Source organism: Ceratotherium simum, chromosome 13 (genome assembly GCF_057802395.1).
Source record: "Ceratotherium simum simum isolate JZ-2026a chromosome 13, ASM5780239v1, whole genome shotgun sequence".
Lineage (NCBI taxonomy): Eukaryota > Metazoa > Chordata > Mammalia > Perissodactyla > Rhinocerotidae > Ceratotherium > Ceratotherium simum.
The window spans coordinates 27,876,809-27,900,256 of NC_141912.1; the positions used below are offsets into that span (position 1 = coordinate 27,876,809).

At 40.3% G+C, this 23,448-nt stretch overlaps 1 protein-coding gene and 3 non-coding genes across 4 annotated transcripts; 1 reads left to right on the top strand and 3 right to left on the bottom strand.

The window, feature by feature from the left end:
• Window positions 1–451: 451 nt before the first annotated feature.
• Window positions 452–1,396, bottom strand: LOC101388896 (olfactory receptor 2B11-like). The gene has a single exon (XM_004441801.1). It carries the CDS (start codon window positions 1,394–1,396, stop codon window positions 452–454), a length of 945 nt encoding a protein of 314 aa, XP_004441858.1.
• Window positions 1,397–13,824: 12,428 nt separating this feature from the next.
• Window positions 13,825–13,898, bottom strand: TRNAT-UGU (transfer RNA threonine (anticodon UGU)). Its single transcript has one exon. It is a non-coding gene; the product is annotated as a tRNA-Thr (tRNA).
• Window positions 13,899–17,556: 3,658 nt separating this feature from the next.
• TRNAL-AAG (transfer RNA leucine (anticodon AAG)) lies at window positions 17,557–17,638 on the bottom strand. Its single transcript has one exon. It is a non-coding gene; the product is annotated as a tRNA-Leu (tRNA).
• Window positions 17,639–19,429: 1,791 nt separating this feature from the next.
• TRNAM-CAU (transfer RNA methionine (anticodon CAU)) lies at window positions 19,430–19,502 on the top strand. Its single transcript has one exon. It is a non-coding gene; the product is annotated as a tRNA-Met (tRNA).
• The last annotated feature ends 3,946 nt before the right edge of the window (window positions 19,503–23,448 follow it).

The following is a 23,448-nucleotide window of genomic DNA, read 5'->3' on the forward strand; positions in this document are numbered from 1 at the left end:
ATTTTTTATAGTAAACCGGTGAAAGCAAGTAGAGTGTTTCTTTGGGTTTTGTGAGCTGTTCTAGAAAATTATCAAACCTGAGGAGGGAGTTGTAGGAACTTTCGACTTTATAGGTGGTTGGTCAGAAGTACAAGTGGCCTGAACTTGTGATTGGCATCTGAAGTGGAGACAGTTTTGTGGGATTGAACCCTTAACCTGTGAGGTCTATGCTAACTCTGGGTAGTTAGTGTCAGAACTGAATTGAATTGTAAGAAACCCAGTTGGTGTCAGAGAATTGGTTGGTGTGGGGAAAGAAGACCCAACACATTTGACATCAAAAGTGGTGTTGATAAACACAGCACATAAAGCTTTTCTTGACTTTTGAGCATGATTTCGGGGGAATGTATATTTAAAGGAGGATATGTTTCAGGTTATTGTTGGGCTTTCCCATTCAGAATAAAGCATCATTTTCTCATATTTTCTTGGACGAAATAGCCCTCCTCAGGAGTCTCCTCAAAGCTCCTTTAACATCTTTGTTCCTCAGAGTGTAGATGAATGGGTTGGCCATAGGAGTAATAACACAGTAAAACAGCGTCAGAACTTTGGTAAGGTCTTGAGGGCTATCCCCTGAGGGCTGCATATAGATGTAGATGCCAGGGCCGTAAAATAAAGATACCACCATTAAGTGTGATGAACAAGTGTTGAAGGCCTTAAGTCTCCCATCAGCAGAAGGGATTCGAAATACAGCTTGGGCAATATAGCTGTAAGAGACAAGAATCATGGAGAGGGGACCCATTATCAGGAAGGTGGCCACCACTGCTAAAGTAACCTCATTGACTGTGGTTTCCACACAAGCCATCTTAATAAGACCAGGCAGCTCACAAAAGAAGTGGTCCAGTACCTGGTTCCCACACAGGGGCAGCTGGACTGTGAGTGTGGACTGCAACAGTGAATTGGCTAGACCGATGAGCCAAGCTGTGTTGGAGAGCTGCAGGCAGAGCTTGTGGTCCATGATTACTGAGTACCTCAGAGGCTTACACACAGCCACATAACGGTCTAATGCCATGACACCAAGCAGAACACATTCAGTACAGCCTAGCCAGTGAAATACATAGGCCTGGGCCACACAACCTATATAAGTGATGTTCTTGTTGGGCCCCCCTAAGTTGAACAGCATTTGGGGTACAGTCGTAGTGGTGAAACAGAGGTCCAAAAAGGAGAGGCTGGTGAGGAAGAAATACATGGGACTTTGGAGTTGAGAATCTAGTTGAGAGACCAGAACAATAGCAATGTTTCCCAATAGTGTGAACAGGTAGGACATCAGGAGGGCAAAGAAGAGGGGAAGATCCAGCCATGGATATTTGGTAAAGCCCATGAGAATGAAATCCTCTGGAAAACTTTCATTCATGTGCTTCATGGAATTTTGATGGGAGATACCTGCTAAAATCAAGGACGATAAGGGTGTTTAAAAAAACCCTGAGTTGGCAGAAGTTTTGAAGATATTAAGAAAAAACACACTTTTATGGGAGAGAGCAGGGGCAATCCTCAATAGAAATCATAACAACATTAATTAATATTATAAAGTAAAATTTGAAAAGTCCTTTCAGTAGCGAAAGTGGCTTCAAATATTTTTTTAAAAAAATCAAAGCCCTTTGTGATAGGTTAGTAGACATGAGTTGTTATGGCTCTTCTGTATGAGTAAAGAAACAAGTGGGAGGTGGGCACTGTATTCTCATAGCTACCTTGCAGCTAAGGCAGTGTGTGACCTAGGTTTGGTCAGTCAGATGCTTCTACCCAGGATTTGTCTTGGTAAAATGATGCAAAATAATGAGGAGAGGGAAAGAGACTGACGGAAATTCAGAGCAGCTACCTTCCTGATTAATATCCCATGTGACAGCACCAGAGAATGTGTCCTACCTAGTCTCTTTTTGGAGTGAGATCTTGGCTATGTCCTTCTTCTCTTCATTTCTGTTTGTTTGCCAAGTTGGTTCTTCACCATTCCCATTGATTCTATGAACTACCACTCTTTCAGTATTTTCTTTCTGCTTAAGTTATCGGAATTGTTTTCTTTGTTTACAACCAAGGACTCTGACTAATACAGAACATGGTACCAGAAAGTGGGTTGAAATTTTCTGCACATCTCTTGTAAGTTGGGTCACTAATGAAGAAAGAGTGGGACTCCAAGAATTGAAATGAGGATATATGGGACATCCAGAGTGTTCATGGTACTCCACCACCCACACTCCCATTCTGGCCAAGGCAGACTTCCTCTTTTGTCTAATAAAGCCACCTTGCTTGAAAATGCTACCTATCAAGAGAATGAAAAGATAAGCCACAGGCTGGGAGAAAATATTTGCGAAAGATGTATCTGAAAAGGACTGTTATTCAAAATATACGAAGAACTCTTAAAATTCATCAATAAGAAAACAAGTAATCAGATTTAAAAACAGTCCAAAGACCTTAACAGACACTTCAACAAAGAAGATATACAGATGGCAAATAAGCATATGAAAATAAGCTTTACATCAAATGTTGCTATAGACTAAATATTTGTGTCGCCTTAAATTCATATGTTGAAATCTAATTTCCAATGCAATGGTATTTGGAGGTGGGGCCTTTGGGAGTTGCTTAGGTCATGAAGGTGGAGCCTTCATGTATGGGATTGGTGATCTTGTAAAAGAGACTCCACAGAGATTCCTTGTCCTTTCCACCAGGTGAGGTTACAGCTAGGAGGTGCTATCTATTAACCAAAAAGTGGGACCTTACCAGACACTGAATCTGTCGGTGCCATGGTCTTGGACTTCCCAGCCTCCAGAACTGTGAGATAAATGTTATTATAAGCCACCCAGTCTCTGGCATTTTGTCATAGCAGCCCAAATGAACTAAGACATATGTCATCAGGGAAATGCAAATTAGAACAACGAGATACCACTACACACCTATGAGAGTGACCAAAATCCAGAACAATGACACCAAATGCTGGCAAGGATGTGGAGCACCAGAAACTTTCATTCATTGCTGGTGGAATGCAAAATGGCACAGCCACTCTGGAAGTCAGTTTGGCACTTTCCTACAAAACTAAGCATACTCTTACCGTACCATCCAGCAATCACACTTCTTGTCGTTTACCCAGATCAGCTGAAAACTTACATTCACACAAAAACCTGCACACAGATGTTTATAGCTGCTCTATTCATAACTGCCCAAACTTGGAAGCAACCAAGATGTCCTTCAGTAGGTGAATGGATAAATCAACTGTGATACATCCACACCGTGGAGTATTATTCAGTGCTAAAAAGAAGTGAGCTATAAAGCCATGAAAAGACAAGGAAGAACCTTAAATGCATGTTACTAACTGAAAGAACGCAATCTGAAAAGGCTACATACTGTATGATTCCAACTATATGACATTCTGAAAAATGTAAAACTATGAAGACAGTAAAAAGATCAGTGCTTGCCAGGGGTTAAGGGGGAAGGAGGGATGAATAGGTGGAGCACAGAGAATTTTTAAGGCAGTGAAACTACTCTGTATGATAGTATAATGGGGTATACATGTCATTACACATTTTTTCAAACCTGTAGAATGTACAACACCAAGAGTGAAGCATAATGTAAACCACGGACTTTGGGTGATTATGATGTGTCGACATGGGTTCACCGATTGTAACAAATGTACCACTCTGTTGAGGGATGTTGATAATGAGGGAGGCTATGCATGTGTGGGGGCAAGGGGTATGTGAGAAATCTCTGTTCTTTTGCTGAATTTCGCTGTGACGTAAAACTTTTAAAAATAATGTCATTAAAAAAATTACAAAAGCTCCTTAATGAGAGGAATGCAGGGTAAAAGGAAGCCAGTTCTCACAGCTCTCTCTTTCCATCGGGTAAACAGGGTTAGACTGCACCAGGCTCTGTCAGGGCCAGTTAAAAAATAAACACGAGGAAATGGGTCATGCATAAGAAACATTACAGGTCTTTGCTAATTTGGTGCAGAAATTTGGAGACTGTATGTGGTAATGAATTCTGAGTGTTCAACCTAAGAAATTAGATATGAATTTGTCATAATGGTTACCTTTACGAGAGAGACTTGTTTCAATTTACTGGCTGGTTTTAATTGTTTTCTCTGTTGGTTGACTAAAACCTGGTTTTAAAATAACCCACCTAAATGATGTTGATTAGTCAGAATTCCCTTCGCATATGGTAAAGGGACCTTGAAGACATATGTGGGTTATGTAATATTTGAGCTAAATCAATTGATGAGAACAGGCTGGTCATAAGGACAAGATCATCATTGCATGTGGCTCAGCTGGCTTCAAAGGGAAAGGATCATATCCACAATCACAGACTACACTCCTATTATAAGACAACTGTTTTAAATGGGTGACATCACATGATGATGATGATCAGTATCCTTGCTCCTTAAAAAGCAACTCAAAGTACGAGAAACCTTGACTTTGTTACCAATTCTACCTTTATAGTATATGAAGGAGAATATTTTATATGAAACATAGGTAATAGTGACACACACTTATGTCATGTAAAACAAGAGACAGACCTAATTCATAATTAAATGAATGAACTTGACCTACAAATACAATTAGAATGAGGAATTCTCAAAATGAGTACACTGAGAGAGGTTTCTACTTGTTCTAGATCTAGGCCTCTTACCTTGTACTTGGAGCTGGAGGAGGCTTTTCTGTAGAAATTCTATACCACTTAACCAGCTGGTCGGTTCTCTATCTAGCTCTGAGCCAATATTTATGTCTTATTTTATTAATGCCACTTTGGACAACTATGTCAAACCTAAGAAACTCTCCAGAGTAATTCTACTCAAATCTGCTCATTCTTTTCTTTTCTTTTTCTTGGTCACCTATGAACCCATGCATCTAGCCTTCATTATGTTACTTTGCTCTTACTGGGTTTTGGCTTTATGCACTTATTTAAGCCATTTCATCTTTGTGATGTAACTGTTCAGTTAAAAAGTGCAAAATACATATTCATGTTTCTCATTTTCATAGATTTTGATTCTGTAAGCCTTTGGTGCGACCCAGGAATTGGCATTTTCAACTAGTACTTCAAATGATGCAAGTGGCCTTTGGATAATACATTAAGAAATATTCATACTTTAGAAAATTTAATAAGTATTTGAGCACCTACTGTGTATTAGTCACCATTCTAGATGCTGGAGATACACCTGAATAAAATAGATAGTGTCCTCATAGATCTCACATTGTAGTTAAAGGAGACAGAAACTAGACTCATAAGTAAATAATTATATAATAGATCATGTGGTGATAAGTACTAGAGAAAAATAATGCAGCATAAGGCGAGATAAGGCATGCTGAAGGGATTTGTTATTTTATGTAGGGAGATTAAAGAAGCCCTTACTGATATAGTGACATTTTGAGTAGAGACCTGAATAGAGGGAAGGAAAGTGTCATGGGGAATTTGGGGAAACAGCATTTCAGTCAGAGGGTACAGCATAAATCCTGAAGTAGAGGAGTTCTGGATGTGATTGAGTAGAAGCAAAAATATATTGCAATAAGAGCTCAATAATTGTGGACTGCCTAAACAAACAAGCAAAACTTTCAGTGGTCTGTTTAGAGAAGAAAATGAGAATGAGAAGAATGGATAGAAGTTCATAGGTCATTTCATTTTCTTTCTAAACCATAAGGCTTCATCTACTCACCAAGAGTAGCCTAATGTCTCCAAACCCAATTTCCAGGTGGCATGGGTGTCCCCCAAGATCACCCTGTAAATGGGAGACCCAAATTTGCCTTACGTCTCCTCTACCTCCACCTGGAAAAAATTAATGACTGAGTACTTTGTATCTGAAGAACAAGGTAATAACTGCAAAAAATGATATAAAAGAAATAAAATACATGGCTCCTTCCTTTAAAGACCCAACAAATTAATTATGGAGACAAATATTTCATAAGATGAAATGTGTACTGAAGAAAATTAACATACCTACAATTCCCAAAGATAGAATATAGTCTTAATATTTAAATTCAGAGAATATATTGGTCGATTCATTTACTGAGTCATTTATCTATTCACTCATTAAATTAACATTACTTTGATGCCTCCCAAGCAGAGGGCACTGTATTAGGCACTGAGAGCAGGAAAACCAACAGACCTATCCTCTGTTCCAAGAAGACTATACCCCAATACCTCTCTACATGTGCATAAATAACTAAGAGTGACTAGAAATGTGCTAAGTGCCATCCTAGATGTATGAGTAAAGGACAAAGAGAATTTGGAGGTGGAAGAAATTATTTGTAGATGGGAATCAAGGAGATAGTGGTGCCATGAAGGTGAGTGCTGTTGAACTAGACCTTGAATATTAGATATGGATTTCAGGTTAAACACAGCATATACAACACATGCATTTGTCTCTACCTACCAACATGGCAGTAAAAGAATTAAAAAGGGTATAAACTCACAAAGGAAATTAGGACGAGAAGGGGGATGATGGCAGAAAAACAATGTCAACAATATTTTGGAAGCAAGAAAGCATATAGTTGGGTGGTAATTGTCTTAAAAGACCTGAGAAAACAGAAACTTTAGACAGTAATGGAGGGAGTCAACAAGCAAGTATATTCATACAGGAGAAACCCAAAGAGGTATAGGCAGTGGAGGAACCAGATACCCTGAAATTGGTGGGTGTGGCATGGAATTGATAACAAGGGGATTGTCCCAGAGACTGTATTAAGAACGGTTAGATCCTCAGATCTCCAGGTTCTTCAATGCTACGAGGTGACTGCTCCTCTCCTGCCCTGGCAGAAGGCAGTAGGTTTACTCCTCTGTGGGGGTGAACTAAAGGCCTCCTAGACCTTGGGATGCCAGGCAAAACTGAGAACAGCAGTGAGGGAACAGAATGAAAATGAACAATTAAATGGCATTCTGTTTATTGATTTGTGAGACTCTCAACCTCTCTCAATGATCAGAACATTGGCAGCCATGCCTTTACAGCCCAAACAGGAATTTGGAAGATTTGTCATTTGAGAAACAGTCCTAGAAAAGACCTACATTTTGAAATGAAGATTTAAAAGTGAAAAGCTACATCCATGCTTGATCACCCTTATAGTGAAACCCACCCATCACTAAGCTCTATACAGTCACACGAAGCTACCTAGTAGCATTGTGGTGTCTCATTTTTAAATATGAATGGGCCAGGATAACCAAACTCCTAAGGAAAGCTTCTAACTGTAATAGACAAAAAAGTATATGATTTAAAAAAAAAAAAGAACTCGAATATAACAGAGACAACACAGGAAGGAGAAGACCTCAGGTAACATAAAGAAGATATTGTAACCTTGAGACATGAACAGGATCACTAAAAACTTGGGGGCATATTTTGAGAACATGAAATAGTAGTTGAAAATTGAGAATATGACATAAAGAAAAGATTAAATAAAAGGGCTGAAAGGTTGTGGAAAAGTCTTAGAAAGTAGAACAAAAAGAGATAAAAATGGAATAAAATAGATAAAAAAAAATTAAAGGATCAGACCAGGAGACTTGTCAGATTTTAGAGGAGTTAATCAATAACACTCTGTCTTCTCTTCCTGAATTTAGAACAAAATGAAAAATCGACATAGATGACAGAGAGACAGAGATAAAAATATTTGCATTATTGTTGTTAGAGCTGTTTGGAGATCATGGTTTTACTCATGCAATCAAATCATCTTTCTTTTTCTCCATCCCTGAGAGGACTTACCCATCAGTCATTGGCGTAATTGGACGGCCACATCCCCAACACACACACACACACACACACACACACACACACACACACTATCACATAATGAATCTGTGCCTGTAGTTCAGGGTGTGGAGAAGCAGAGCAGGATGAATCCTGAAGATAGATTAGACTCAACTAGAGAGTGAGAGTGGTTGAGTCAAGCATGCTCTGTTCCATTTGTCGAACTTACCGATCTGATAAATTCTTTTTTCTTTCTTAAAACTATGAATGGGAGAGTTGAGATAAACTGGAAACATGCTTCCCATACATTTCCTGCCTGAAAAATATAATAGAAATTCTTTCATTCCATAAAAATGGGGATTAGAAAATAAGTGTTCCTCCTCCCTCATCAAAGTTCAGATCTGATTAGATCTGATGGCAAGAAAGAATAAAGAAAATATAGGGGAGGAAGTTATCAAAGGAATTTATATATATAAAGGACATGAGTAGCCAGATATCCAGACATTGAAAGGAAAAAGATCCACATCTGGTTGCATTATTCATTAATTTCAGTTAATCAGGATGAGAAGATCTCGAAGACTTCCAGAAGGAGAAAAAAAATATGCGTATAAAGTAAAATAAATCGAAATGGTACTGGACTTCCTAACAGCAATGGTGGAAGTGAGAAGGTAACGAGTAATGATTTAAAATTCTGAAGGAAATGATTTCTATCCTAGAATTCTATCCACAACCAATCAAGTGTGAAGTTAGAATATGATATTTTAAGGCATGTACAATCCCCCAAATTTTATTTCTTAGGAAATTACTGGAGGTGTGTGCCACCAAAAGAAGGGAGTAAAAGACTAAAAACAAAACAAAACAAAAAAAGTAAACAAACTAACAAAAAAGTAAGGAAAAAAAAAAAAAAAGAGAGACATCCAGGAAACAGGGAACCCACACAAGAGGATGAAGGGAACTTCCATAACAATGGTGAAGGGAGGTCTCAGGAGCCTGCTAGAGAACAACAAGGATTGAACAGACACTAGGAGTCATCTCAAAAAAAAAAAAAAAAAGAAAAGAAAGAAAGAAATTGGTACCATTTGTCACACCTAGAGCGACAGAACTGAGAGGAGATTTTTAGGTAGCCATATTTCATTACATGGTTTCACTGTGAATAATGTTTACACAATCACGAAAGTGTAAACCCTCAATGCTGATCTAACCAGAAGTGTGAAATAAGAGTATTTGGAGGATGAGGCATAGATCTCTCTCTTTTTCACTTGCTCTTGCTTTCACTCTCTCTTTGTTATATGAGTTAAAAGTTTTCATTTTTTATAGTAAGTAATAAATAAATAATATTTAAAACTAAAAAACCCAAATAGAATAAAAGTTTGCTACTAAGAAATATGAGTAAATAGAAGAAAACACTGAAATTATTAAAAATTTGTTACCTCAGGAGAACAGGTATTGAGAGAGAGGAATGATGAGGAAGGGAACTGCTGTTTTTCATTGCAAGCTCATAGTATTTTTTTTTTAACTTTGAACATATATGTCTTTAATATAAATGAAAATTAAATAAGAAGGAATGGAAGGGATCTTAATATTTATAAATGATGGTAAAGGGCATTAGAGGGATATGCATTGTTTGAAAAGATGAAAATCACACATTATCAATTATCACAGTATAGGGTGCATAAAGTGGTACAGCGCAAAACCAGGTTGTAAAAATAACTTGGATCCAGGATACAGAAAATCTTTAATACTAGGTTAAGGGGACTGATCCAATGAAGATTTTTTTCAGAAGGGGTGTGAAATGATTGGAGCTACACTTCAGAACATTTATTATGGCCACATAATGAGGGCTTAAGGAAGAGACTGGAAGTTAGGAGGTCAGCTGGAAGGCTACTGCAAGAGTCTAAGGGAGAGGCGGAGAACATTAGCTAGGATAGCGGCAGTGGAAATGAAGAGCAAGGTATGGGTGTAAGAAAGAGGAAGGAGTTGAAAAAAACGTTCAAGTTTTCATCCGAGGTGCAAAGAGAATAGAAATTCAATTAACAGAAAGGGGCATACATGTGAGGATTGACAGGAAAATATGATTTAATCAAAAAAGAACACCTTTCAAAAAAGATAAATTTAAAGCTTGACCTATAACACATGGCCTGGAGGGTCCATTCACCAAAGGATGAATTCTTGCTTCTCCCAGACACCTCTAGGTCAATTTAACTGACTACTCATTCAGAAAATATCATACAATTTCCTGAATCCATGACTAGGATGGTTTGTTGCAGCTGTTTAACCACCAAAGGTAGGGACCAGGACAGATAACAGATGCAGAGGCAGTGGCCAGAGAATATGTTTCCAAAGACAGAGAAGATAATAGACTACATCTGCCAGAAAGTTAATGCATTTGCATATAAATTGACTGAGGATAAAAGTAAAACAAGATCCCACTGCCCCCCAAAAATCCTCAATGTTTTGGCTTACTAGTCATTGTTTACATTGTTTGATCTTCAAATCTATCTTCAGAGTATTGGCTTTTAGAGAATTGATTTTTAATGACTTGACCTGCTCTCTCATTCCCTCCTGTCTCCTAGGTAACTGGATCTTTTGGACATAATTCTGAGATAGAGGTGAACAAGTGACAGCCATTGGTCTGACATAAAGAGAATTCATTTAGTTCATGGAGACATCTTACCCTGCCTGATCTTGTCCAAAACTCAGAACCTTCATTTTCTGTTTCAAAACACAATAAAACCAAACAAAGCCCAATGCCTTCTAGGCTGGTGTGAATAGAAAGAGACATCACCAGAACATACCTCTTCTCGTTTGAACTTGTATTAAGCAAGTGTCTTTAGTTATAGAAGCTTGGTTAGGAAAAAGGTTGCAAAAGGGTTGGATTCCAAAAGTCCTGAGAGAGGGAGGCAGGTGCAATCAGGCCAGGGCTTCAATAAGAGTCACCAAAGGTCTTGATGTGGCAGATTGGGTGAATGTAATTCTGGAGGCCGAGGTTAGCCTCTCCTGATTCCAAGTCTGACTCAAAGGTAGATAAAATCAGTTCTCACCTGGTGTGGCAGTGATCCTGTGGGGCTGTCACTGGAGAATCAATTTCCCTGGAGAAACAGTATTCGTGTTTTATTTACAGTTTTGGTTATGATTATAGATTGCATCAGTTCTTCCACTCATTAATCCCAGCTTAATAACAAGGGAGAGCAGGATTTACCCCAGTAATTTTTAGAAAGCCAAAAAATATTGTGTTAATAATGTTAATGATGTTAATAGTAGCTTAATACATCCTAGACACTTTACATGAATTGTCTCATTTAATGCTCCTAACAACTCCTTGAGGTGGGTACTTTTATTCCCCTCATTTTATAGTGGAGGAACTTGAAGCTTAAAAAAGGTAAGTAATTTGTCCAAGCTTTACATATTTCCAGAGTTCAAACACCAAGTGAATGCTTTGCAAATGTCACGAGTGAACATTGGTTTTCTTATGTCTGTAGTGTTTGGGGTTTGTGCTTATTTGTTTTTTTCAACCATATTGAAAACTCCTTGGGGACAAGGTTTATGTCCTCTTTTTCAACTGGCATAAGCACGTGCTAATCAAACTAAGATCCTCCTTTTGTTTCTTATAAATGCTAGTACAATTTCTACTCATCTCCATCACATGAAGACTGTCTCAGAGCAGGTCACTCCTCAGAACAAGGTAGAACTAAAGAAGCAATTTAAAAAGTGCTTTAAGGGCCGGGCCCGGTGGCCTAGTAGTTAAGTTCAGTGTGCTCTGCTTCAGTGGCCCAGGGTTCGGTTCCCAGGTGCAGACCTATACCACTCTGTTAGCAGCATGCTGTGCTGGTGGCCCACATACTGAAAAACAGAGGAAGATTGGCACAAATGTTAGCTCAGGGCAAATCTTCCTCAGCAAAAAAAAAAAAGGAAAAAAAAAAGTACTTTAAAGACCAAATCCTTCCTTAACTGTCTGACAATACTTTTATCTTAACACTCTCTTCACATCCAAAAAGCTGCTCTTCAGAAGTTGTTAGATGCTGTCATGACTAAGTTGTTACTCAGAACTAAGGCATACAATCCTCCCTCTCCTACTTGTTATGGACTGAATTGTGTCCCCCAAAATTCATATGTTGAAGCCCTAACTGGCCATGTGACTATATTTTGAGATAGAGACTTTAAACAGGTAATTAAGGTTAAATGAGATCATAAAGGTGGGCCCCTAATCCAATAAGACTGGTGTCTTTATAAGAAGAGGGCACAGCAGAGCTAGTGCTCTCCCTCTCCTTCCTCATGCGCACAGGGCAAAGGCCTTGTGAGGCCACAGAGATAAGGTGGCTGTCTACAAGGCAAGAAGAGAGGTCTCACCTAAAACCAACTCTGATGGCACCTTGATCTTTGACTTCTAGACTCCAGAACTATAAGAAAATAAACTTCTGTTGTTTAAGCCACCTAGTCTGTGGTATTTTGTTATGGCAGCCCCAGCTGATGAATACACTATGTTTAAATTGAAAGAATGAGGGCCGGCCCCATGGCTTAGCGGATAAGTACGCGCACTCTGCTACTGGTGGCCCGGATTCGGATCCTGGGCACTCACCAACGCACCGCTTGTCCGGCCATGCTGAGGCCGTGTCCCACATATAGCAACTAGAAGGATGTGCAACTATGACGTACAGCTATCTACTGGGGCTTTGGGGGGGAAAAAAATGGGGAGGATTAGCATGGATGTTAGCATCCTCACAAAAAATAAAAATAAAAAATAATTAAAAAACAACAAAAAAAGAAAGAATGAGGGGATGAAGAGAGCATGTCCAAGGCAAAAGCAGATAGATAGAGCTTAGGAAATGGAGAAACTTAATTCAGTTTGTTCACATGGCCTGTTCATTCTTCATGGAAAACCTCCTACATAGATTCCTGAGGTTTTATTTTATATTTTCCTCCCCCATGAGTTAAGTGAGGTAAACAACTGTTCACTGGGCTGGTATTTTTCACAGAAAACAGAAAGTTGTCTCAGGCTCCCTAACCCATAGGACAAGGTTTGAGATCAGTCTAAGTCACTTAATTTGGTTTAGCTCAGTGGCCAAACATTTCATTCTTGACTTTAATCAAATACAATACAGATGTCATGAGAGAAGCATGGGTCCCAAAGTCAGACAGACATGGTTTGAAATTGAACTCTGTCACTTGCTAACTATGTTACCGTGAACATTATTGAGCCTGTTTCCTCTTCTTCAAAGAGCTGATTATAACACACATTTGACAGATTGTTGGGTTGGTTAAATGAGAGTGTGTCTGGAATCATCTGAAATATAGTGGAATTCCAATAATGCTACCTTGATTAGAGTGTAAGTGGATGTTCATGGATCAGTACAAAAGCGCTAATGTCACAGGTGGGCCTCATTTTCAGTTCAGCTGTGTGTGCAATATTTTAAGCCAGAGTTTTGCAAAGGTGATTCATTTGCTTCAAAATTACTTGGAGTGCTTGTTAAAAATACACATTTCTGGGCCCTTCACCAAACCAGAATTAAAACCTCTGGGGATGAATCCCAAGAAACTGTATGTTCACTAGTTCCCCAGGCGATTTAAATGCACACTAAGCTTGGGAATCATTGCATTATAGGATCATTCTGTTTTTTAAATTGCAGAACTAAGGTTCAGTTTCCAGTGGGGCCAATTTATTTATTTCCTTGGGACCGAAACCCTTCCTTGAAGACTGAGAACGTATAAGCAAATATAAATTACTGTTTTATAATGTAGTAATATTCGGAAAATCATGTGTAAAACAGATAACATAATGCTGGATTCTCTAGAATCACTAATAAATTAAACTGGCGTTCAGAAAAAGCCCCACCCCCACAAAAAAAGAGAGGACGGGGAAGAGCTTTAGCAAAGAGGTCACAAAGAAAGTTACTGACTTCTGGGCCTCCCAGCTCTCAGGGCCATCAAGAATCCATTTTCCTTCTCTCTGTTTCCTCTCTTACAGTTGTGATCACTTTGAACATAAAAAGACCCAGCAGTTTTTCTTTGAGAATGAGAATTTTGCAATCACAACTGCTTATATAAGTGATTGGATCAGAATTTACAATAACACTGAATACAGCAGGGAATTAGGAGTAATGGGGGGTAATGAAGAGATTGTGGTTTTCCAGAAAGAGGAAAAGCGAAGGCCCCACTGGGATTCGAACCCAGGATCTCCTGTTTACAAGACAGGCGCTTTAACCAACTAAGCCATGGAGCCCACCTGCACACGTGCGACTATAATAAACCTGTCCTTACTGTTAGATTAAATATGTTTGACATAGTCTCTACGATTCAGAGCAGTTTACCCTGAGAAAATGGCAAACTCCAAGAAGACGTTTTGCTTACTTCGATGCGCGGCGGAGCTAATACAAGCGGGAAAAGTTTCAGGTAGCTTGCGTGTTAGGACCAATAACACTCCAATTTGTCCAAGGATAACCATCAGTAAACGTCGAGGCTACCCACTCTTTCCAAATGTTCTAAAAGCAAACTTTGCTGGTAATGCACCTCGTCTTTGGTAACTTAGATTCTTCACTCGAATGTACTAAGTGAGGATCTCTAAAAAAGGAACTCCACTGAAAGCCTCTTAGACTGCCGGGTTAGGGCATATAGTGTCCTTACACATCCCTTGCACTTTGCAAGCAGAGATTTGGAGGGGAGGGGTAGGGAGCGGACAAGAGGAGGGCTGGGTGTGTAGACTTCGGCTAGAGTCAGGCAGATCGCTCTCTTAAAATCCCACAACACCAAGGTCAACGGCGCGGTAAACACTCTGATCAGACAACCACAGATGAGAGACTTTTGGGGAAAAAGAGGCGGAGTGGGCCCCGGGTGGCTACAGATGTTCCCAGGGTCCAGGTACAATCCTTCTAAGGTGAGGAGCCTTACGGTTCCAGTGAACCACCGCTTTGCCCACTCCTGCTCAACCAAGGCCTGATTTCGAGTGCAATGTCATCAACTGGCAAAGAAAGTAAAGCCTTCTCCCCCCTAACCTGGTCTGTGCACCCCGCGGTGACCCGCCCTTTTCCCCTCGGGGATCGCATCGTCCCTGGGGACGTGCAGAGAGCCGGGCCCGCGGGCGGCCCACCTGATCGCGGCTGCGCGCCCCCAGAAGGCCCCGCGTAGGGTCGGGGAAGGGCCGTGGGAGTCGAGGTGTCTGAGGGCCCCGGGGCCCCTAGGACAGGCAGGGACTGAGACGACTGAGGCGAGGAGAGCAGGTAGGCCCGGACAGGGGAGGGGAGACACGAGGACCCGCCCAGACCGCGTTGGTGGTGTTGGAGCCGGCAGGATCATACCCTCTCAGGGCCCGGGAGGACGTGTAGATCCGCATCAAACGCAAACGGAGCCCCTGTCCTGAACTTTTAGTCGCTCTGTCTGTCTGTCTGTCTGTCTATCTATCTGTCTCTCTCTGTCTCTGTCTCTCTCTCTCTGTCACACTCACACACACACCCACGACTTCAGTTTCACTCCAATTCCTGGTGGGGAGGTTGGGAAGATGGGGTGGGAGCTCCTCTGACTTCTAGTTGCAGGCGTTAAAAATAACTTCCCGCTGTCTATCTCCTGACGCAATTGACAAGGGACCAAAGACTCGTCACCTCAGCTAGTCACTGTCCTGGCACCGTGTCCGCCGTGGTGATTTTTAATCATTTTCTCAAGAAATGATCTCCTCTCCTGCCCCCAGAGTTTAACGGATTTTGTTCTTTGGCTGCCTTTACACTGGGTATCATAAAGAGACAGAAGAGGAGGCGAAACTCAGGTCTCCAGGGTCCCTACTTGACGGACAGAGGGGCAATAGCCGCGTGAGGGTGGAGGAGTGCTCGTTACGCGGGAGCTGTCGGTAGGATCCAGCAGGTGATGCTCGCAAATGGGACTCGGATATTCCTAGGGGTAGGAATGGAAGCTCCTATTTTGTACAAAGAAAGCAGGAAAAGTACAGTGCATTTAAAGATACAGACAGACTGCAGAACTTTCTTCATATCTTTTGGAAACGAGAAAAACGTTTAATTAAAAGCCCCTTCCTTTGGAGGTAGTGTGGGAGTCTTCTAGGATGCGAAATAAGTCTCCAATTTCTTTAGAAACGCCGGTTCGGATCCCACTGCCACCATCCCGGCTCGCTCGGGGAGGCAAATAACTAGTAAACAGGCTCTTCCTCAAAAGCTTGGGGAAAATTCCCACTTCGAGGAAATAGCTTACCAGAGGACAGTTCTTCCAGCCAAGAGCAAGTAGTTAAAGGCGTGGGAGTCTCTCCTAATCGTCTTTTCTTCTGTTCTAGTTCGTGGAGTTTCCTAGAGACATCCAAAATGAAACTACAGAACTACAATGAAATAATATTTTTTATTTATCAGATTGGCAAACAAACAGAAACAATTGTTTGTGGTAGAGTTGCCTATTAGCACTTAAATACATTGTATTAGGTTCCTGTAGCTTCTGTAACAAATTACAACAAGCTCAGTGGCTTAAAACAACTGAAATTTATTTTCTCACAATTCTGGAGGCTAGAAGTCCAAAGTCACTATCACTGGGTGGAAAGGTGTTGACAGGGTCATACTCCCTATTGAGGCTGTAGGGGAGAATCTGTCCTTGCCTCTTCCAGCTTCTGGTGCCTGCCAGCATTCCTTGGCTTGTAGTCCCATCACTCCTATCTCTGCCTCTGTACTCACATTGCCTTCTCCTCTTCTGTCTCTCTGTAATCTCCCTATGCCTTTCTTATAAGGACATTTGTGACAGCATTCGAGGTTTATCTGGATAATCCAGGATAAATTCCCCATCTCAAGACCTTTAACTTAATCTCTTCTGCAAAGACTCCTCAGTTTTTTTGCCATATAAAGTAATATTTACAGCTTCCAGGAATTACAATGGAGATAACTTTTGGGGGGCCGTTTTTCAGTCTACCATAGGCATTAACATCCTGCTTCCTCCACATACAAGCAAGGGATTAACTGGTTATAACCAGTTTCCTTTTCAGTAAAATGGAATAATATGAACTTCCTTATATACTATCGAGAATATTAGATGACTTAATATAGTTAAAGAATTTATGACAGTGTCTGGGGCTTAATTGGAGCTAAGTGGCTAATTGTCATTATTACAACGTTCTGTGCTGGTCAGGGTGTCAAGGAAACAAGCCCTTCCCCAGCGCTATAGGAGGATAAATTAGTAGCATTTAGGGAACCAAAATGACCATCACACATATGATTTGATTTAGCAACTGAACTTTTAGAAAGTTCTCTAATCCCACACACTTATGGAATGTGGCTATAACTTACTGCAACATTGTTTATATTGTTAAATGTGGCTGGTGAAATAAATGAAGATATATCCATAAATGGAATACTAGTGAGACAAAAGAAAAAGAAAAGCTCTTTCTGTGTTGACACGGAAACCACTGCAACACACATGACGTGATAAAGGCAAGGCGTGGTAGCATAGGTTCGGAAAGTATAAAATAGGAGGAAAATAACGGGTTTCTTTTGGCTTGTATATGCAAAAAGCATACCTTGAAGGTAACTCCAGCCTCTAATATGTTTTCTCAAGGAGCCAGGATCGGGTGCCGGGGTGGAAAGAGGTGAGGTGAGGGTAGACTTTCACTGTATAAGTACTCTTACATTTTTGTAATTTTGAGCCATGTGAAAGTTTTACTTCTTTCTGTACAAACATTTAAAAAACATTAAAAAGGAATTTCCCCATGGTCGCGAAATCCTGTTCTTAGATATAAATAATTGGCAGTCAGACTATTTTTTTTTTCCTGAGGACTATAATTGGTCTCAGAGTACTGGTACAGAGATAAACACCTGTTGCGCCCCTTAGTTGGGAAAATGCTCTCCCAGCCTCAAGCAATCGCTACAGAGATTGATCCGATCGAGTGGGCATAACAATAAAGTTGGCAGCGGTGGGATTCGAACCCACGCCCCCGAAGAGACTGGAGCCTTAATCCAGCGCCTTAGACCGCTCGGCCACGCTACCACATGCCTGCTACCTTCAAACTCCTCTTAATGGTTTAGAACGCACAAGACTGTTGCGCGCGTAATTTTTTCTAGAGCATTTTTTTTCCCCCACAGACAATTCTGCCATCCCAACCACCAACAAAATCCTCAAATAGGTTCCTAGTCCCGGCCCTTTGTCCTGAACTGGGAGACCTACGTTTGCCTTTTGTGCTGTTTCTGGTACCCGAGGGTAAAGGGAGAGGCAGCCAATGAGCAATATCCATCAAACGGGAAGAGAATCAGTCCTCGGGAAAATGATTAGAAATCAGCACCGCCAACGCAGCATTGGAACTCTAAGGACGCTGAGATCAAGAGTCGCCCGTTTGTCAGCTGCGTTTGGGGGTCGGCAGCGGAAAGTCATTTTTAATGTCCGCAACCAGAAAACAGAGGAGCTCCCCTTCCCTCTCACCCGGAACTCGAGTCCTGGTTTGTGTGTGACTTCTTGTGAAAGTCGTGGAAGGAAACAACTTTGCAAACAGACCTACTTTTTTTCCTGAATGTGTTCGTGGTCTTAATTTACGAAGTTCAGGGCGGTAATCAGTTTGCATTTGGTGCGGAGCATTTCATCCTCTGCGGGCCCGGAGAGAACGTGTCCTGCCCTCTCCAACCCCACCAACGCGATCTGGGCGGGTCCCTTGGGTCCTTTCTCCCAGGTCTCGGCTTCCAGACCGCTCATCCTCTCACTCAGTCCCGCCTGATCCATAAGATTCTGCCTCCTTTGAGTGAGCCTCAGTTCCACTTTTTCAAATCCCGGCGGCTCCACTTAATAGCCATAGGCCCATTGGCAAGTCACTTAAAGCTTAAGCGGGTCTCACTTTCTTCTTATGTAAAATGGGGACAATAAAACTTACCTAAAGAAATGAGAGATTTATCTCCTTATTTTTAAGCCAATACATGTAAGCTGCTTAAAAGAGTATCTTGTCTATAATAAGCACTTAAAGTTTACTATCATTATTTGTGTCACTTATTCATTGAACACCTTTTGGGCTGTGTTCAGTCTTTTTAACGATACTGTGAGATCTTATCCCATTTTACAGATAATAAAGCTTTTAAAATTAAGTAACTTATTCGCAAAAAAACCAAGTGAACTTTTTCCCCCTAAATTAATAGATGACACATGGAAGATTGACACTCCAATCCTACAATTTTAAAATAAGGACATTTTCTATTTTTCGTGATTGTTTTACCTTGAAATCCAGTATATTCATTCTCCATTCTCAATCATCTCACCTCATCTCTTCTGCCTTATCTCGCCTCTATTTACTTCTAGCCGGGATAGAGCGGCCTTCAGATGTCAAGGTCCGGAATATCAATTGTAAGGGGAACATTGGCAGGCAGGGAAGCTTCAGAGTCGGGTAAAGAGACCACAGCTCGGCTGTCATCAGAGCTAAACAGCTTTCTGCGACCGACATCGGTGAAGTGTGGAAACCTTCATACCTGTGGACTCAGCTCAGGCCCCTTGTATCCGTATGTCACCTTCTACACATGTCATTGTAATGTGGGGCAGTGTGAAACTTAATTAAGTCTAATGTCTCCCAGCAGTAAGTGGTGTTTACCACATAGTGGAAAAAATCCAGTGTGTTGCATGTTTATTTAATCAAGGATAAAAACTGAAATGATTTTGACCAATTATTGTGACATACTCGGAGCAGCAGTAAACATATGATACTCTTATTTTGTACTCGATTGTAAAAATCTAGCTTCTTAGAAATGTCCCCTAGGCTGGAGAGGGTTAAAGTCAGTAGTTCTGCTGAAAAACCCTGAGGGGAGTGCCTTCTTAGCGCAGTAGGCAGTGCATCAGTCTCATAATCTGAAGGTCCTGAGTTCGAACCTCAGAGAAGGCATGAGAGTTTTGTCACTTCCACAGACTTTCATTTGAGAAAGAAGGATGATAGCAGAGAAAAGTATTTCACTAATCAAGTTCTCTGGTACGAAATCTAGATTCCAGGACTAACTCCCAGTCAATGTGGTGTGATGTGATTATAAATGGGGCTGTAGACCTTCAAAAACTTTACATCTAGATTCCAGGACTAACTCCCAGTCAGTGTGGTGTGATGTGGTTATAAATGGGGCTGTAGACCTTCAACAACTTTACCAGTTTCTTTTGGTACCTGCTTGCTTTGGTGGCAAGACAGTTTTTCAATTCACCGACTACAATGCACACAAATACATGTCTGTATTAATTGCCTATTTGCTGCCCTAGAAAATTACAAAAAATGTGGTACCTTAAAATAGTATAAATTTATTATTTTACAGTTCTGGATGTCATAAGTCTGAAATGGGTCTTATGGGGCTAAGATCAAGGTGTGACAGAGCTGCCTTCCTTCCAGATACCTTACAGGAGAATTCATTCCTTACTATTTCCAGCTTCTAGAGGCTGCCCACACTCCTTGGGTCATGGTCACATCACTCTGACCTCTACTTCTACTGCATCTCCTTCTCTGACTCTGACCCTCCTACCACCCTCTTATAAGAATCTTGTGATTATACTGAGTCCACCTGGGTATCCAGGAAAATCTTCCTAAATCTAGATCCTTAGCTTAATCACACCTGCAAAGTTCTTTTTGCCATATAAGATAACATATTGACTGGTTTTGGAGATTGGGAAATGGGTATCTCGGGAAATGGGTATCTCAGCAAATGGGTGGAAGACATTATTACACCTACCATAGTCTGCTTACTGGTCCCCAAAGATTCACATCTGTCCTATGGGAAAAAAACATTCACTTCATTCCAATTTCCCCCCAAATCTCAACTCATTTCAGCGTTCACTCATCTAAATCTTATCAGTTCAAAAATTACAAATATCATCACCTAAGTCACCCAAATTCAGTATTAGTGAGGCTCTGTGTATAATCAATTCCGGGCACAATTCCTCTCCATCTATAAATCTGTGAAAATCACAAGTTATCTGCTCCCCAAAATACAATCGTGGAATAGGCATAGGATAACAGTTATAGACATTCCAACGAAAAAGGGATAAAATTGAAGGGATAAAGGAGTCACCAGTTCCAAGCAATTCCAGAATGGATTTTCCAAATCCCTTCTTGATTTTGGATTTTCAAAATGCAGCCAGGCAAACAACATTGGCTTTCAAGGTCTGGGAATAATCCTCTGTAGTTTGAGGCTCTGCCCCCAGACTAGTGTTTCTGCCCTTGGAGTCACCCCTCTACTTTTGTGAAGGGTAGTACATGTTTGCAGCTGAGTAGTTTGATCAACCTGTTTTCTGCCTAGAGAATTTTGGGAGTTCAACCTCTTTCTTTCATTTTGTCCCCTCTCTGTCCTTCTCAGTCCAAGTTGGCAGTGTGTCTGCTGGTATAACACTCTCAAGACCATTGTGGATCTCCTGTGTATGTCATGAAGATTGTATGATGTACACAGAATGACAGTGATATAAGCATAGGGAGGGTGCGGGCAGTAGCTCTTTCCTGAAGACACCAGGCTTGCACATTGCCCTTTTTCCTAAAAGGCTTCAGTTTATCTCAAATCCCTACACCTCTTAGAAGGTGGTTTGAAATGTCAATAGTAAATTATTATTGAAATGCCATGTTTACATGACTTTTTCTCAGAATCCATTTGGCATAAATAATGAGTGGTAATATTACCACCACTTCTGATTCTGCCTTTATTTCTTTCTTGCCATAACCATTCCATACCATGCAGGCCTGGGAAAATCCCACATTTTAGGGAAATGTCTTCTCTTCATGTAACTGAAATCTGCCTCTCTTCTGAGGAGATCTCTCCACTTCCTTTCAGTTATTCTTTTCTGAAATTTATGCTATGCCAGATTAGATACCTCTACTTGGAAGCCAAATGCCCTAGCACGGTCCCAATGATTGTGGCCCAGCCAGAAGGGGGCTTGTTCCAGTGGAGAAAAAGGAGAGCCAGACCTCTGATATCTCATAGCCATGTCTATCAAGAAACTTTCTGAGCATCACACTCTATGGCACCAGCTGAAACTTCTTAGCACCTTCCAGGTCTCTCTGAACTTTTCCAATCACAGAGTCAAAGACCTTCAGAGTAAGGTGTTGCCTGGAATTCCTCACTGCCGTGCTACTTCTTCTGCACCATTTCCTAACAGGAACCACATTATTGGCTTCTTTTTAACATGAACAACAGGTTTTGAACCCGTTAAAAGAATGCTAGACTAATGGTTTTCATTTGGTATGTTATCACTAAAAAAGGACATTTTTGGTTGCCAAAATGATCTGGGGGACATTACTGGCATTTGTATTGGAGATACAGGGATGTGAAAACATGTTTTTCACGGTCTTAGTATACAACAAATTTTCAATGAATATAATTGCCTTATAAATTGAGGGATATTAATCTTTTTGTTGTTGTTGTTCAGAAACTCGCCAAAAAGTGTTCACTATTTCAGAAAACCAGGTCGCTAATGCCAATACTAGTGTCTGGTATGACACACCTGCTTCGTTTGCAACTCTTGCATTGTTCACGAATCTGAATCAGTCAGATTCCACGGAACATCTTTCTGCCTATTTTATTTTCTTGTGTTTTCAAGCTCAGGTATTTACATATCGAAAAACAAATGGAATCATTATGAAATCCTTTCTTTTTATTTATTTTATATTATAATTTGGTGTTCTTGGGAAATTATTTGTATAAGTAAGTTATATTATCTATGCATTGTAGCTGATGAAATAATGTGTTAGAAAATATAAAAATAGGTCATTGGTAGGGTTGAGGACCACTGTTTCAGACAACAAATTTCTTGGGATAACAGACTGAATTCTGTATCGCTAGAGCCTAGCATAGCGCCTAGGAAATAAGCAAGGTCGAGGACTAAAAACATTTAGTTGAAAGAATGTTGTTTCAACCTTCTGTGAATAGGTCAGCTCTTAGTGTGGTAGACAACTGATCACTTTCCTACTTTTGGAGATCCTAAGAGAGCCTCAGAGAAGGCAGTCCTCCTTTCCCCGCTTTGGAGAAATGTGGTGGCAAAGAAGTTGTGTTCCTGAGGAGCAATGTGTTTTCTGTCTCCTTCAGTGAGTGGAAAGGTGTAAACTTGTGTTTTCTTGTGTTGTTTTGCATTGTTTGTAACCACAGCATATCTTAGCCCATCTTAACTACTAGACTTCTCTGTAATGTATGTGTTCAAAGGTATAACTGTCCCTCATTGACAACTTATTTTTTTATTAAGGGAACTTATGCATACAGTAAAGTGCTTAATCATTAATGCACAGCTTAAAGGCTTAAAAAAACCTCAGTTTTATTTGTATATAGTTTACATACAATAAAATTCGCCAATTTTAAATGTATAATTTGATGAATTTTGGTAAATTTATACACCCTTAAAATGACCACCACAATAAGATAAAGAAAATTTCCAACAACTCAAAAATTTCCAGTCAATCCGCTTCCCCAAACCAAAGTCGTGATTTTTTTTCTTGTTTTATGCTAAAAGTTTTATAGTTTTAGCTCTTATGTTTGGGTCATGATCCATTCTGAGTTCTTTTTATATATGGTATGAGGTTAAGGTTCTTTTTAATCATACGAACATCCTATTGTTCCAGCACAATTTGTTGAAAAGATTTAATTTTCTCCATTGTATTACCTTGACCCTCTTTGAAAAATCAATTGATCATAACTGGATGGCCTATCTTTTCACCAATACTTCACTTTCTTAATTACTGTAGATTTATTCTAAGCCTTGAAATCACGCAGATTAAGGTGTCCAACTTTGTTCTTCTTTTTCAAAATTGTTTCGCCTACTCTAGATCCTTTGCTTTGCCATATAAATCTATAAATCAGATTGTCAATTTCTATTTT